This window comes from Argopecten irradians, chromosome 9 (assembly GCF_041381155.1).
Source record: "Argopecten irradians isolate NY chromosome 9, Ai_NY, whole genome shotgun sequence".
NCBI classification, from domain to species: domain Eukaryota; kingdom Metazoa; phylum Mollusca; class Bivalvia; order Pectinida; family Pectinidae; genus Argopecten; species Argopecten irradians.
In genome coordinates, this window is record NC_091142.1 from 31,229,579 (window position 1) to 31,244,672 (window position 15,094).

At 38.0% G+C, this 15,094-nt stretch overlaps 3 protein-coding genes across 5 annotated transcripts in view; 2 read left to right on the forward strand and 1 right to left on the reverse strand.

Annotated features, from left to right (window-relative positions):
* The window catches only part of LOC138332064 (NACHT and WD repeat domain-containing protein 2-like), a 32,292-nt gene extending 25,501 nt beyond the window's left edge, over window positions 1-6,791 (forward strand). For both annotated transcript variants that reach the window (XM_069280011.1, XM_069280010.1), the window contains exon 7: window positions 1-6,791. In XM_069280011.1, coding sequence (XP_069136112.1) covers window positions 1-4,580 — 4,580 coding nt within the window. In that variant the 3' untranslated portion in view covers window positions 4,581-6,791.
* The window catches only part of LOC138332065 (structure-specific endonuclease subunit slx1-like), a 24,307-nt gene continuing 15,441 nt past the window's right edge, over window positions 6,229-15,094 (reverse strand). For both annotated transcript variants that reach the window (XM_069280012.1, XM_069280014.1), the window contains 2 exons: window positions 8,117-8,323; window positions 6,229-7,718 (listed from right to left, as the gene is read on the reverse strand). In XM_069280012.1, the coding sequence (XP_069136113.1) occupies window positions 7,674-7,718; window positions 8,117-8,323 (252 nt within the window). In that variant the 3' untranslated portion in view covers window positions 6,229-7,673. The remainder of the gene's footprint in view (window positions 7,719-8,116; window positions 8,324-15,094) is intronic.
* Window positions 9,232-14,839, forward strand: LOC138332066 (uncharacterized). Its single transcript, XM_069280015.1, has 5 exons — window positions 9,232-9,352; window positions 10,460-10,694; window positions 11,319-11,464; window positions 12,747-12,888; window positions 14,534-14,839. Exons 1-5 carry the CDS (start codon window positions 9,316-9,318, stop codon window positions 14,694-14,696), a joined length of 723 nt encoding a protein of 240 aa, XP_069136116.1. The 5' UTR covers window positions 9,232-9,315; the 3' UTR covers window positions 14,697-14,839.

Consider the following 15,094-nt stretch of genomic DNA (forward strand, 5'->3'; position numbering starts at 1 on the left):
ACCTACACATGGAAGGACTCTATGAACTGCCACCTGATTCCAGGGCAGATAAAAGCTTGGTTTTCATCAGGGAATTTAGCAATATGGATAAGCTTCAGAGTGATAGCGTCAAAGGTGAATATATAGATTTGGATCCGATAAACCAGAGTGTTGATAACAGTAGTGTTCAGGAATTGGATGACATCAAATCCACGCTCAAATTTCTTCTTCCTGCAGGTAATATCCATGAATCGGAGATTGAATGGACAGGTAATGGATTAAAAAACCCATCGAGAGAGGAGTATCTGAAAACATTATCTCGAAAAATGTTCAATTCCGTGAAATCACTAGTCGACAATGCGGTAGAGAAGAGGAACCCTTTAGTGGAAGACGAACTTTACAATGAAGTATTACAACATCACAATATTGCAATTAAATTGTGTCCAAACTTCCACGGCCGTTCGGAGGTCCTCGCGGCTGTTAAAGAGTACCTTCTGTCCGAAACGGACCAGCCTTTAGTCATCTGTGGTCAAGCTGGTAGCGGAAAGTCATCAGTCATGGCAAAAATAGCTTTAGATATCAACGTGGCGATTCAGAACAACGATCTAGCAATGAGAACTGCAATTGTATGTAGATTCTTAGGGAAAACACAGAAAACACTTTCAGCGCAGCAATTGTTGCATTCTGTATGTCACCAGCTTGCTTTTGCCATGGGTAAATACCGTCACGAAGTCCCGAGTGATTTCAAGACGTTAAAACTTTACTTCATCGACCTTCTTCAACGTGGCGAATTTGGAGGCATGATCATCATTCTTTTAGATTCACTGGACGTGTTGTCTACTTGTGACAATGGACATAAACTGGAATGGCTGCCGTCTCGTATTGCTGCCAATATCAAAATAGTCGTCACCACCAGCACGGAAAATAAGGACACCGTGCAACGCCTAATAAACAAATGTCCAACAAACACCCATGAGTTGAGTCCCTTCAGTTCTACGGATTGTGAGGATATTGTGAAGCGCTTGATGAACTCTCGGGAACTAGCTGTGACGTATAATCAGTGGAAAACTATCAAAGACTCCTTTAGGGCATCCACGCTTCCCCTATACGTCACTTTAGTATTCAGTGAGGTGTGTCGGTGGAGGTCATTTGATGACCCGGAAACGACGGTATTGGGGTCAAATGTTGAGGAGATTGTGCACTCTGTTTTTGATCGTCTTGAGCAAGCGCATGGAAGACGTCTCGTGTCGACTGTGTTAGGATATATTACGGCAGCAAAAGCCGGACTAAGCGAGAATGAACTTTTCGACATATTGTCAGTTGATGATGTGCTTTTGAATGATCTATATGTCGAATGGCATCCACCAATCAGAAGATTCCTACCGAGACTTTTCACTGCCATCAAACATCAACTCGATGATTACATTGAAGAACGAGAAATGGATGGAATTTTTGTGATGTGCTGGAAATGCCGCCTGTTTTCATCAGTCGCAGAATGTCGTTATCTTGGAGACGAGACTTTTTCACTACAGATTTACACCAACATTGCCGATTATTACTTAGGAAAATGGAGCGGTGCTAGAAAGAAACCGTTTCAGTATCCATCCGCGCTTATGACGAAACGAAATATCGCGAACGCCGAAAGTGAAGCCTGTCGATTGCTGCCAAAACAGCCTTACTTATTCGGTACATCAGATGTGGACGAACGATACAATTTCCGAAAGATGACACAGCTGCCGCACAGCTTAATGATGAGCGCGCGCTACGACGACCTTCGCGAGAAGACATTTTGCAATTTTGATCATCTATATTATCGCATCAAGTCGTCTTCATTGCAGCAGTTACTGACAGATATCGACATGTTTGATGACAGACAAACAGCTCTTGTAGGTGACGCTCTCAGAATGTCCGGCTCTGCGCTAGAGATGGACTTACACGCGTTGGGCGTTGAGCTAACTGGACGGCTGATTCCACATATCAAGACTTATCCTTACATAAAACAGCTGATACACCAATGCGATCTTGCTCAACAGAAGTTTTGTCCCTTAGTACCTAAATGCCAGATATATAGTGCCCCTGGAGGCCCGCTACAATACGAATGTGATGTCGGCGGTAACGTCTACTGTCCTGTAGATATTGACGTGTTCTCAAGCGAAGATGGCATCCTCCTTACAGCGAAACCGTACTACAGCTCCAGAGTTCGTGTATGGGAGCTATCGCGAGGCGATCCGAGACCTGACATGATGATGCCGGTTGGAGAGATTCATCCAACGAGAAATGGAAAATACCTAAACGTGTTTCAAAACGATCGCTCGGTTAAAATTTTCAAGTCAGATTGTGGTGAATTACATGGGGAAGTTGAGTATGGACTTGGTACAATGTCTGACATTGAAGTATCCAACAAATACCTGGTATTTGCAATAGAAAAAGGAGCCGGACCGTATGTAATAGATCTCCAAAGATGTGTCCTTCTACACAAGTTCAGTTTTCATACTCACGCGGTCGCAATTAACCCAAACGATACTCATCTAACATTCAACTCCGGACGGACGCTTATACTGTACGAGTTACCTCTAATGGAGAGGAGGTGCGTTGCCCAAACCAGCGATGTTCCACAGGATATTATCTTCATTAGCAAGTCACTCACATGCTTTGTGCTCACCAGAAGCAAGATGGTCGAATCTGTCTTCTTTGACATTTTCAATAGGAAGTACAGCACTAACTGTATCCTCACAGACCTGGAGACAAAGGAGTGTGTCTTATCACACACCGAGAAATACTTGCTGGTGCGATCTTCCAAATGTCTGTATCAAGTGGACGTGGACACGGAGAAGATTATCAGGAAGTATCAACAACTCCCAAACGGAATATTTGTTGATCCGTCGTCACAATACACAGGCGCTGGCTTTACACCGGAGGATGAACTCATCGTGGCGTCACGGTACACGTATCTAGCAGTATGGAGCGCACAAAATGGCGAGCCCCTTCGAGTTCTTCATGCCTCTATATCTCCAATAACAAAGATGTTCACATCAGAGGCAGTTAATAAGTGTGTCAGCCTACTAGAGGACAATTCGTTCCAAGTTTGGAATCTTGATAATTTGGATTCAGATATTTTCCATTCGAACGAAATCTTTCCTAGTCCCGTAAAAGGTCTGTCGGTATCATCGAAATCTGGCCAGGTAGTCGCCTTTGAAAGCAGAGTTCCTGAGGCGAAAGTGATGACAATGAACGACGGTCGAGTAACGGATATAATCCAACATAGTCTTGAGTCGGAGGACCAGATAAAGGAGGTAGCTTTCTCTCCAAATGGTCGATACATTCTTACCCGTGCCTATCGGACGTCAGATCAAGATGACGACAATGCAGAGTGGAAGATTCTACGAGATGATATTCTATGGGACATGTCAGCCAACAGGAAGGTCTACCAGCTGCAGAACAATAGATTCGCTATTTTTAGCAAAAACAGCGAACTCTGCCTGATGGTGGCTTGTCAGAAGCACTCGCGATTCGACTGGGCAGAAAACGCATACAGTCTTATCCTTCTTCAACCTGATTCGGGCAATAGCGCATCTCTCGAATTTTCCAAGAATACGGAGTTTGTTTCCACTCCCAAAATACTTACGACCGACATGACTAGTTATTTCATGTGTGTCGTGCAGACATGTATGAAGAAGGAGAGCCCGGAATCATTTATGGAGTCCGTTCGTTGGCATGAAATACGCCTTCTCGTTCGGGATCTTTCAAACGCCGGGAACGAATGTATATTCCTTAGAGTTCAGAATGCTTTACCAGAAGCCAGCGAAACGTGTCAGTTTCTCGATGCATTCCCGGTTGAAAATGACAACGTATTCCTCATTTATGGAAACGATGTAGATAGCTACACATTCGATGCTGCATTCGGTATCGTCCGACCACAGACTATTGAAAAGGGGGCATTGCTATACAATGTCGAAAAAGAGGTCTGCCTCAAGCATATCCCCTCTTTTCTTGAACCATATACGGACATCAACCACATCCAGTTTTCCTCGAGATTCAGTGCTGTTCTTGATAATAAGATGAACGTTTACAGCGGAAGTAACTACAAAACCAAATGTAAATCAGAAACGGACTTCGCGTCTGGCACAGCATGTATGGCGTTAGACGGGAGGTACATTGTAGGACTTTCTTCCAATCTCCGAGAAGTCATTGTGACTCGAGCCTCTGATGGCTACCTAAAGGGGCACCTGTTCGTACATGGCCGGGCTACGTGTATAAGTGTTGGTGCTGATGACAGGACGGTCGCTGTAGGGTGCGAGGACGGCCGAGTGTTGATACTCTGTCTCATCTTAGAACTGTCTGACCCAGTCACTGATGTGATTGAAAACTTCCCAAGTCGGTTGTATGTACCGGATTCAAGCAGACCAGGTGAGAAGCATCTTATCAAAGAGGACATTCGCCGGATGTCGTGTAAGACTCCCGACCTTGTCAGACTGTCGGCTCGGATACAGAGTGCCCGGGCAGAATCCAGACGACCTCCTTCTCGCCAAATGATATCTACGGCTGTAAGAGTTACACGACAAACTAGTCAAGTGAGATCTGAAGCATGCGTACTTCAATAGGCACTTTAGTTTTAATAATAATAAAATATTTCAAAAGCTAAATAGTATTATGATAGGTCATTAGGATGATTTTTGATAGATTTGAAGATTTAGAGCGTGTTATGTGTCAAAATAAAGATTGATTGACATTTAATTAGAATTTCATTTAAATCCTGAAATGCCACTAGAAAACTCTTGTATAATGGTTCTAATGGGTTTTAAGTTTAATTTTGCTTAGGAATAAAATAGTTGTACTTATGATTCAAAACTGTATCAAAATAAACCGAATCGTTTTTTCATCGACGTGTCTATCAATAAAGTGCTTAATTTCAAACTGTGAGAAGACAATTGAGCCTGTGGTGTTATCCAGTAGATTTATATATTAATATTAAGTGTTCTTCCAAATAAAGATACCGTGTGATGTGCCAACTACAAGTGTAATATAAAGAAAATGTGTATTTTTCATGTATATATGGAGCTCCGTTTCAAAAAGAGTAAGTAAAGGGAGGTAACTGTATTTCCCCCTCTTTTGAAGTATACCCACACTGCCATTCACCCAAGCATAATAAAATGTTGCCGTTCTATTAGTATCCATTTGATAATTTGATGCTTAATTTTTTTATCATGTATATAACTACTGGCTGTGATAAATTTGATTACTGTACTTATTGTTTTTATTTGTGGTTTGGTATTGATAATGAGGCAGATCGACTAGAAATTTCGACAATATTTTGTCTTCACTATTGAATTTTTGTCCAATACTGTTTTTACTTATTGTACATTTAATTTTAGAAAAGAAATAAGAATTCCAAAGAAAATCGTCTATTTGACATCGTAGACATTCTTAAGCTTAGTGCACAAGAAACAAGAAGATAACAACACAGATACAACTCAATACCCAGGAACTAATGATACACGTGTGTTCTGACCGAACCACTTAAATTTAATGTTGCCATGTCCTGTTTAAATGCCCTTTTTGATCTCAGTGATTGATGTGTGAATACGGAAATTGAAGTCCGTCTGATCTAAGATATGTAAAACTTTTTCAAAATGATATGTCTTGCTCCTTTCCCTGTACTTCAATCTAATTATTTACCACGACACTAAACTGAATTAGGGCCGAAAAATGTTTTGATTAGAAATATCAATATGTTAAGTTCTCCATATTGTATAAAATTAACTTTTTATCGTATTGAGGTAAGAGGATTACCTTTTATGTTAATAACTGACAAGAATAATAGATTGGTGTAGAAATGGAAATATTTAAGCATTGAACGTCTCAGCTGGCCAACTGAAAGACGTTCAATGCTTATATTTACATTTGGTTACAATTTTATGATGAAATCCCAAGGAATATTGCATCTATAATGAAATAATCATTCGTTATCGTCATGGATGTAACAGTCATTTGAACAGCCGTTTTCCGTGATCGCTGGCACGACAATTGTGACGACACAATGATTATGACGTCATAATAAGCACTTGAAGTTAATTGTCTATTCGACTGCCAAGTGCGCTTGGTAAGGTAACATAGTGGGACTGCAGTGAAAATGTAAATATTTTATACTCTCAATGATAACTTCTTAAAGTGGAAATACATGCAAAATTAAAATAATAAAACCCTGGTTTAATTACGTTCAATTACGCTTTAATAGTATAATGATAAGGGTTTTGGTTTTTTTTTGACATTTTATACCTTGAGGTTAAGTACATTTTGTATGTTATTTTATTGCATCACTTCAACAGTGTTTTACAAAGTCTGGTCTGGGGATGTTGTGTGTAAAGTACAGGTATAGTATTAATGTGTATGCCTGTGGTCATCAGAAACGTAGAATCTGTTTACGTGTGCTGTTATTTTAATGTAGTACATTCCTTGGTGGAGTCACAAGTCAACTCCATCGACACAAAATCTTTCCAATACAATGAACTTGAGGCAAAGTAGTATAGTTTGAAATTGTATTTGTGAGTTGTAAGTGGCTGATATGTTTCTAATGATTTGTGAGTTGTAAATGGCTAGACTGATATGTTTCTAATGATTGCCTGTCTTCAATACCAAACATGTGATGATCTGTGTTGAAGCGATGATGATTTGTCGTAGATATAACCGGTAGGATGAGAAATACCGGATATAGGCTGTGATAAAATTTAATCTGATTTATTTTCATATGCCTCGAATCCATGTGGTTTATATGACGATGCAAAGAAATAAAAAATGCAAATATTGAAACCTGACGTTTTCATTTTGTGTCGATTTATGAATAACTAAAAAGAAAATGTTTGATTTCTGAATAAGTAAAAGAAAATGTTTCAAATCAAATACACAACATTTTTTTAATCACAAATTGATGTTTATTTTTTTTTAATGAAATGAAAAGTTCAAAAGCACATCTTAAACATATCATTGTTACATTGTTACAAAATTATGATCAACATTCAACACATTACTGGTATGTATAATGTAATCCATGTGTATACAAATACAGTAATTTCATGTATTCAAACATGTTTCTTGTAAATGCAACATTTCCACTTATAAAACAATATTGAAAAATGTTTATCTAAATTATGTGTATGTAAAATCAACAGTTTCAACAATTCTTGCTGTATTCTGATGTGTTAATTGTAAAATTCAACAATGCCATTTATAATAATACAATAAATATATCAATAACCCGCGCGTATTGCAATGAACACTTCCATTAATTGACACATACATCAAAGTAACTCTTGAATGTCTAAAATGAAACATATTCAAAACAACTTAGCAGTCTCAAGTCCTCCACTACCTCAATCAGCTTGCTGTAACCAAATTATCGACGTTGTGTTAAATGCAGGTACAACCAGGAAACTGAACATATCTGTATATAAAGATAACTTTGACCAGTAAGAGATGTTACATGAATAAGAGTTTTTACAGTTCGTCCACTGAAGTGTACTTTATTCAAGTAGACAAACTTATTCATAAAGCTATAGGCTTTCCGCTTTAACCATTGCACGCTATTAAACCTTCAGCCTTACGGTTCACCCCTGTAAATTCACAATGGACTGGTCTTGGAACCGTCTGCGGTACAAGAGGAGAGATATATGCTCGGTCCCTGATGTACAATGTATACATCAGTCTTCTTCATCTGATGTGCCAAGGTCCTGGTCGCTCGCACACTACAAATGCAAAACAAATTATGCAAATTGTGAAATTATTATTACTACAATCCATATAAAAATTGCGAATCAGATACCATTAATAAGAATAAAATAATTCCATAATTTTATGGACTTTTGCAAAGGTCGTTGTTGGTATGATTTGACCACACATTTCGCCTAATTGCAGTCTTATGATGATAAAATTATAGCATAAAGCTGTGCGCCATTGTTCCATTTAATTTCGTAATTATTTATTTTACTCATATACTCATGAGAACAAAGATCATTAAACCAGGAGCATTGGTGTACACTGCTTCATCGAAGGTGTTAATATATGTTTAACCTGGGTTTAAATCACCACAAGGGAGGGCAATGGAAACACCAAGAACGTTAAGTAAGTACTGAATAAACCTGACCTCTTCCAGATTTTGATAGCAGCCCATCTTGAATCTGATAACATCTCCCCACAACACCAACTGTTTACAGCCCGGACATGTTCCTTCAATGGGCAGGATTTCCTTGGTCTGTTGTTTGGACTGAGACAGAAACTTCCGAGACAGACACTCGATGTGAGAGGTCATAGAACACTTCGGGTGTACACAGTTCACTGTGGTGTCGTCAACCTGCAATATACAGTTTAATTACATTTATGTCGTATGGGCATATCCATTGAGCAATTCTACAAGAGAAAGTTTCAGAACTCACTGGTAAAACTTAACTATACAAACAAACGTCGATTCCATGAGCATATTTATGCGCTTTCAGCTTCGTAGCACACATTTGCAAAATCATAAATTTTCTATATTTGTCCAAAAAAATGTTTGGGAAAAGATAATGCATGTGTTCGGGGTTAGGTTTAGATACATTTTAGCGTCACCAAAATCCATGAAAGGTATCTGCCATCAGTCTTGTAACCTAACAAAACAGACGTATGAAAAACAGAACGTTCTGAAAATACGCTCTTGGTATCGCACATCTACGTATTACCCTATCCGCGATGGTTCAGGGGCTATAATCTATCCTCAATATGGGCCTACGCGTTGTGATGTCTAATATGTTTGGCTTTCTAATAATACAATATATAGTATTAAATTGTCCATGTTCAAGGGCTGTAATGCGGTAAACAGCTTATGTGCAATAGACACCAAATGTAAGTCGATCTAATGTGACATGCAACGTTTAATGCAGGATTCGTAGGAAACCTGGCTTATTTGGACTTCAAACACTCGATATTATGTCAACGTTTCCACGTTATAATCTATACTTTTAAAGAATATGATACAGAAATATCACAACATCCAGATGGGGAATGCATGTTTTTCTTTAGTCCCATTCCAAACGATACAGCGTAACAGCCGACAATAATGATTACATGTAACTTGGATACTTTAAACACATAAATATTCAATTCCCTTTGTTTAATACGTTGATATTTTCAGTAATTTGAGAACAAGAGTGTTAAATCAGTGGCTACCATGGTAACTATAACTAAAACGTATAATTATTTATGTGTCATATATATGTCCTCAAACTGCAATGCTCCCCCGAGTCTGCGCACACACAAAGCAGCAGCTAGATATAGAAACGTTACAGTTACAGAACACAGTCACGATTTATGTTGGAGATAACCATGGGTACCGTATTCAGATTAGGTAAGTAGAACATTTGGTATGGGTAACATGGTTAGTACCTTATAATATAAATCACTTTCACAAGAAATACTCTATGGCTTATAATTAACTTTCTTTGTTCTCATACTAAATCTGGCTTTCTGATTGGCCAATTCTTTTTGTATATAAAGAAAAAAAAAATTGTTATGCAGATTCACAGTAGCAGTTTGCAAACACTCTTTCCATACCTTGAAGAAATTTTAAAAAGTGACATCAATGCTCAAATAAATTGAAGATAAATGGTTTCTTTCTGTATATGAAATATTACAGTAACATTCAAAATATTACTTTGTGTTATCTGTTTATAAGTCATTTTTAAAACGCGTGTCATATACTTTTCATTAACCTAAACGTCAATTTGCAAAGACGTAAGTCCGTGCAGAGTATCCCATTATAAGATGTACATTGATGCTGTTGTGAATTAGGTTATGTACAAAAACATCCCATTTGGTACCAAAATGATGACAAAACAAATGTATTTCGTACTACGATACACAGCTGGCCTTGTCATAGTCTAACTACCAGCTATGTACTCACTCTCTAAATGCCTATTTAATATGCTGACATTTACAGCCATCACACAATTACAGCAATTACAATTGTAAAATTAAAAACAAGAGAGGAAATATATACAATGATATAAAGACTCGTGAACAAATGCACTGACATAATGGCATACGGTACACAAAGATAGTGGTAACGACCAATTATACGCATTACACGCTGTTAAACGTGTATTCAGAAGAATTACACATTGTTTCATGCATTTACAGTATTGTCAATGAAACTATATCTGATAGAGCACGTAGATAAATTGTTTCCACTGAATGATTTGGTACTTTTACCATACAACATGAATAATCAAGTGAAACATGAAGATGTAAATAGCAAAATATCAACATATATTCAATTTTAAAATAATATGATACGCATAATCTGATTACTAGTTGTTTCACAAACATTATGCCTATATCACATTTTTATTGCTTGTACAAAGCGTTCATTTACGTTTCTTGTTTTAAGGGTTTTGTTTTAAAATCCAAGTAACGTATGAACTTGTTTTATATTTATTATATATGTATATTGCAGTACTGTTAGCTGTGATCTACCTGGTCAACGTGACCTCCGGGTACCCTTATCAGTCCCTTTCAGGATTCAGCTCACGGAGCCAAGCCGACAGTACAGCATGCAACACCTACAGATTATATCAACGAATTCTTCAGAGGCAAACCACGCCACTGGTTGACGATTTCATAATTACCCTGTTCCGTCAAAGTCCGATAACTAGGGATATTCTTCGTACAGAAACGACCGCAGTATGCAGGTATGGCTGATTAAAACCTGTCAGAGGTAAATTAAAACCCAACAGCTCACGACCGCAGTATGCAGGTGACTGATGAGCGGTGATTTAAAACGTCAATTTTACATCATCAAGATGTTGATTGGGTGATGTAATGATTAAGCCATTCTCCTTTCATATGACCGTCCAAGAATAAATCCCGTCACGAACGTGAAAAGATCAGGGGTCAACCTTATCAGGAGTGTTTTCTCTGGATACTCCGGTTTCCTCCCACTGTATGCCCCATCGCAGGCATGTGGGTATTATACGTTTTATACTTAATTTTGGTTGTAAAGAATATTTTTATTGGTTAAGTCATTTTCTTTATTACATGGCGTAAAGTTGAAACGCTGAGTAGCTAGTTTACTTCGGTTTTCTGTCTATACATTAACAGACTAAGGTATTAAAGAGTGTTAATCCAAAATAACTTCTCAATCGATGTAAAAAAAATGAAACTACGCGTAATACGGAGTACAAGGAATACAATTTGTCAAACAACAATAACACTATGGTCAATTTAATTATAGTGATAATTTGGAATGCCGTTTAACAATACTTGCAGTTTTCTAGTTTAAGTTAATAAAAAATCCTCTTGTTTACCTTTGACAGCTCAATAGCAGAATTAGCCAGCGATCTGTCACAAAGTGATCCTGCCATTGTGTCATGTTTCAATGCTGACGAAGTGACGGCTGTCACCTCTGTGTACGGAGGGATTTGTACCAGGGACGGAGGGGTAACAGACTTCTTCACGAGCAGTAAGTGTTTCAAATCATCATCTTAATAAAGCAAAGTCAATTACGGTAGTATCAGGGATGGATTTTGGCATCCCGAAAATAACTTTAAAACCGTAATCTTACATGATCTTTCTATAATTATGAATTCAAAGGTGCAGATATATCACTGATTTTATGGTGACTTTTACATCACGAATATACTGGAATGTTTTTTATGATGTTGTTAAATGATGTTCTGACCAAAGATGGTCTAGATGCGATTTGCTCAAATCTTTGCAAAAGGGTTTGGTAACTCAATGGCTGTTAGCTTGAGCATACCTAAACGATAAGGGGTCGCGGTGGCGAGTAGTTAAAATGTTCCGACATATTACCACAAGCCCTCCACCTATGGGTCGCGAGTTCGAATCCCATGTGTGGAAGTTGCCAGATACTGATGGCCGCTGGTTAAACTAATAAAAAACTAAGCGATCATGTGATATTGTACAATCGGTAACATGTGGAATGCCTAGTGCACGTGCTATTTCTTCCACCTGAATTTGCATTTCGGAGTATACCTGGGCCCGATTTCTCGAAACAAAAGGGCACACTTAAGTCAAAACTTAAGTGTTTCTCCTTATGTAACTTATATGAAAACTTCAGACTTAAGTCAGTTTTGAACTTATGTTTGTTTCGAGAAATCGGGGCCAGACCGCGAACTTTGTCACACACTGGCATCCTGTGATCGTCAAGAGATTGGTTCTTGTATAGACGATCTATATAGATCTACCATGATTGAATTACTCTACCCTAGTTCACGGTGTATTTCCTTGCCTGTTTTATCCTTTAAATACCCAATTATAGCATGGTACACTCAAATTTAGTTCAACAAGAAATCCCAGAGGGATCCACCAAAGAATTATCTTTGTCTGACAATGAAAAGAGTGGTCTTTTCTCTGCTACTACATTCTAATATTCAATTTGAGAACGATCTTTTCAGTTCTTTATGAGAAATTACACTAACAAAATCAATTATCAAAATCAGAGATGGTGACCTGTCCGCCATCTTGTTGCCTGAACCGTCTCAAAATGCAAATTGCACAACTATGGTACATGTGCAAAAACATGCCTTTGTATCACTATCCATATTTGACATTCAATATGACTCGATACGCGTGCAATTTTATACCCAAGTATAAAACATTTATAGAAATCAGTCGTGAATATCGTCTCGGTCAATCGGAAATCACGTTACTTTTTGCCTCGTCTTCATATAACAATTACATAAAACACAAGAAAATGTAACAAGACACTTTTTATCCTGCAGTGACCACTGGCTTCGTGCAGGTAACAGCATCGTCTTGGACAAGTCCGTGTATGAATATGCTGATCGATCTTATCTTAACATGTCGTTTCCCGCCAGTAGACAGCACGAGCGGGTTAGGGAATGGACCAGCCATCTATCAAAGGTAAGTATCAAACAAGAATTCTCCTCACTATATATCTCAAATTAATTATAATATTACTCCTGGCATTATCTTATTATGGTTTCAATTTAGTTGGTTGCCAGAATGTGTGACAATGCCGTAATCCTGCCATTGATTACAGTATGAAAAATTCAAATCATCACATCTCCGATACAGGGAAAGATTGAAAACACAGTAAAAAGGTTAAATCACTGGTTGTGATTAATTAGCCATGTCTATGACCAGGTACATGTATATAGACTTAGACATGATGCATTAATTGAATACCTTAGGTAATTGTTGATTTTATACTTTTATGTCAATGTGATAGTCTCCAGATAAGGTAAACAAATAAAAATTTACAAAATGACCTAACTTACTTTGGTCCATACGTAATCAGTACTTCATTCCATATACATAATGTAGGACATAGTGCCACGGATTTTTTTCGGGACGCAATTACTTATTTTTAATACTTTTATCTTAAAGTAAAATTAGAAGCTCAAACTTTTCAAATGTGGTAAAAGATAACTTTCGTGTCTGAAGAAAAATACTAATTCTCTGCTCGTGTGTTTGATAGAGAGGCCAGAGGGCCTGTATCGCTAACCTGGCTTGTAATGCCAAGTAATGTTCTGAATACAGGATCATTGTTTCTTTTCTGAAGGAATTTTTACCTCTAATTCCCCTATTAGGCCCCGCCCCTCCTGCCCCCGGGGGGTCAGAGACAAAATTTAAACAAGTTCTGTTCCCCTTCCCCCCAGGATGTTTTTGGCTAAAATTGGTTACAATTCATGCAGTACTCTAGGACTAGTAGCGATTTATAGGATTTACCTCTATTTCCCCTACTTGGCCACGCACCTCCTGCCCTCCCTGTGGTCAGAGCCAAAATTTATACGAGTTCTGCTCCCCTTCCCCCAAGGATGTTTGTGGCCAAATTTGGTTACAATCCATGCAGTAGGCAAGTAGCGATTTACAGGATTTATTTCTATTTCCCCTATTGGGCCCCGCCCCTCCTGCCCCTGGGGGTCAGAGCCAAAATTATACAAGTTCTGTTCCTTTTCCCCTAAGGATGTTTGTGGCCAAATTTGCTTACAATCCATGCAGAACTCTATGACTAGTAGCGATTTAAAGGAAATGTTGACACACGGACGGAAGGATGACGGACGCCATGCCATGACATAAGCTCACTGGCCCTTCGGACCAGTTGAGCTAATAAATGCTAAAATACAGGTTATTTTCAATGGGGTAAGGTATGTGTAATCTGAGTCTAAAATTAAAATCAACATGGAAAAGCATGCCAGTTTGCAATATTAGACAGGTATAGACAGAGATGACAGCTGTTAGGCACATCCTTAAAATATTTCTAGAATAGGTTTTATATCATCATTTACCATCAACATATGTGGCTCCAATTCCACGAACATTAGTTAAATTAAGGATTAAATTTTAAACTAAAATTCTCCATAGGACAGCATTACAGGAGTTGAGACAAATTGCTCTAAACTTTCCTTATTAACTTTTTAATGCTTTACTTTTCCTTAAGTTAACAAATGTTCTTGAAACTGGGGCCGATTTGCCACATTCCTTTCATGCTTTCACATGTATGAACAATAATGTAACATTAATTCAATTGAACTTTTTTTTACAGAAAGATACGTGAAGGTGTTGGATGCGCTAACAGCCGTATAGATACTGCTGATGTGTCTATGTGTGGGGACAAGTCGAGTCTGAAGAGATTTTTTCTTGTTTTCGAACTCCTCTTGGACTTATCTCCCGGTGTTCACTTCACCATGACTGACTTTGAGTTATAGATCTTGGTGGACCTTAGTACCCTGAGCTGTGTTATAGACATGTACAATCTCAGTAAAGCACAGACCACAGCTCTACATGAACACAGCTGTTGATATTATATTCTACAGTAACTTTGTCAAATGAAGGTGGAATCTGAAGAATATTTCCAGTGTATTAATAAAAGAATGTTATATATGGTCACATTTTAAAAATCTATGAAGGAATGATATGTTGATGTGGAGTAATATCTCTTTGTTAGTATTGTGTTATATTAACTGGAGGTTTTATAGGAGTATTCACAGAGATATATTGATGGTCAGTCCATATTCAAACAAAGGTAGGACATTTAAAATAGTCATAAGGATCTTTAATGAATCATGGGAGCATTTCAGAAACAATTCAACAACTGAAAGAAATA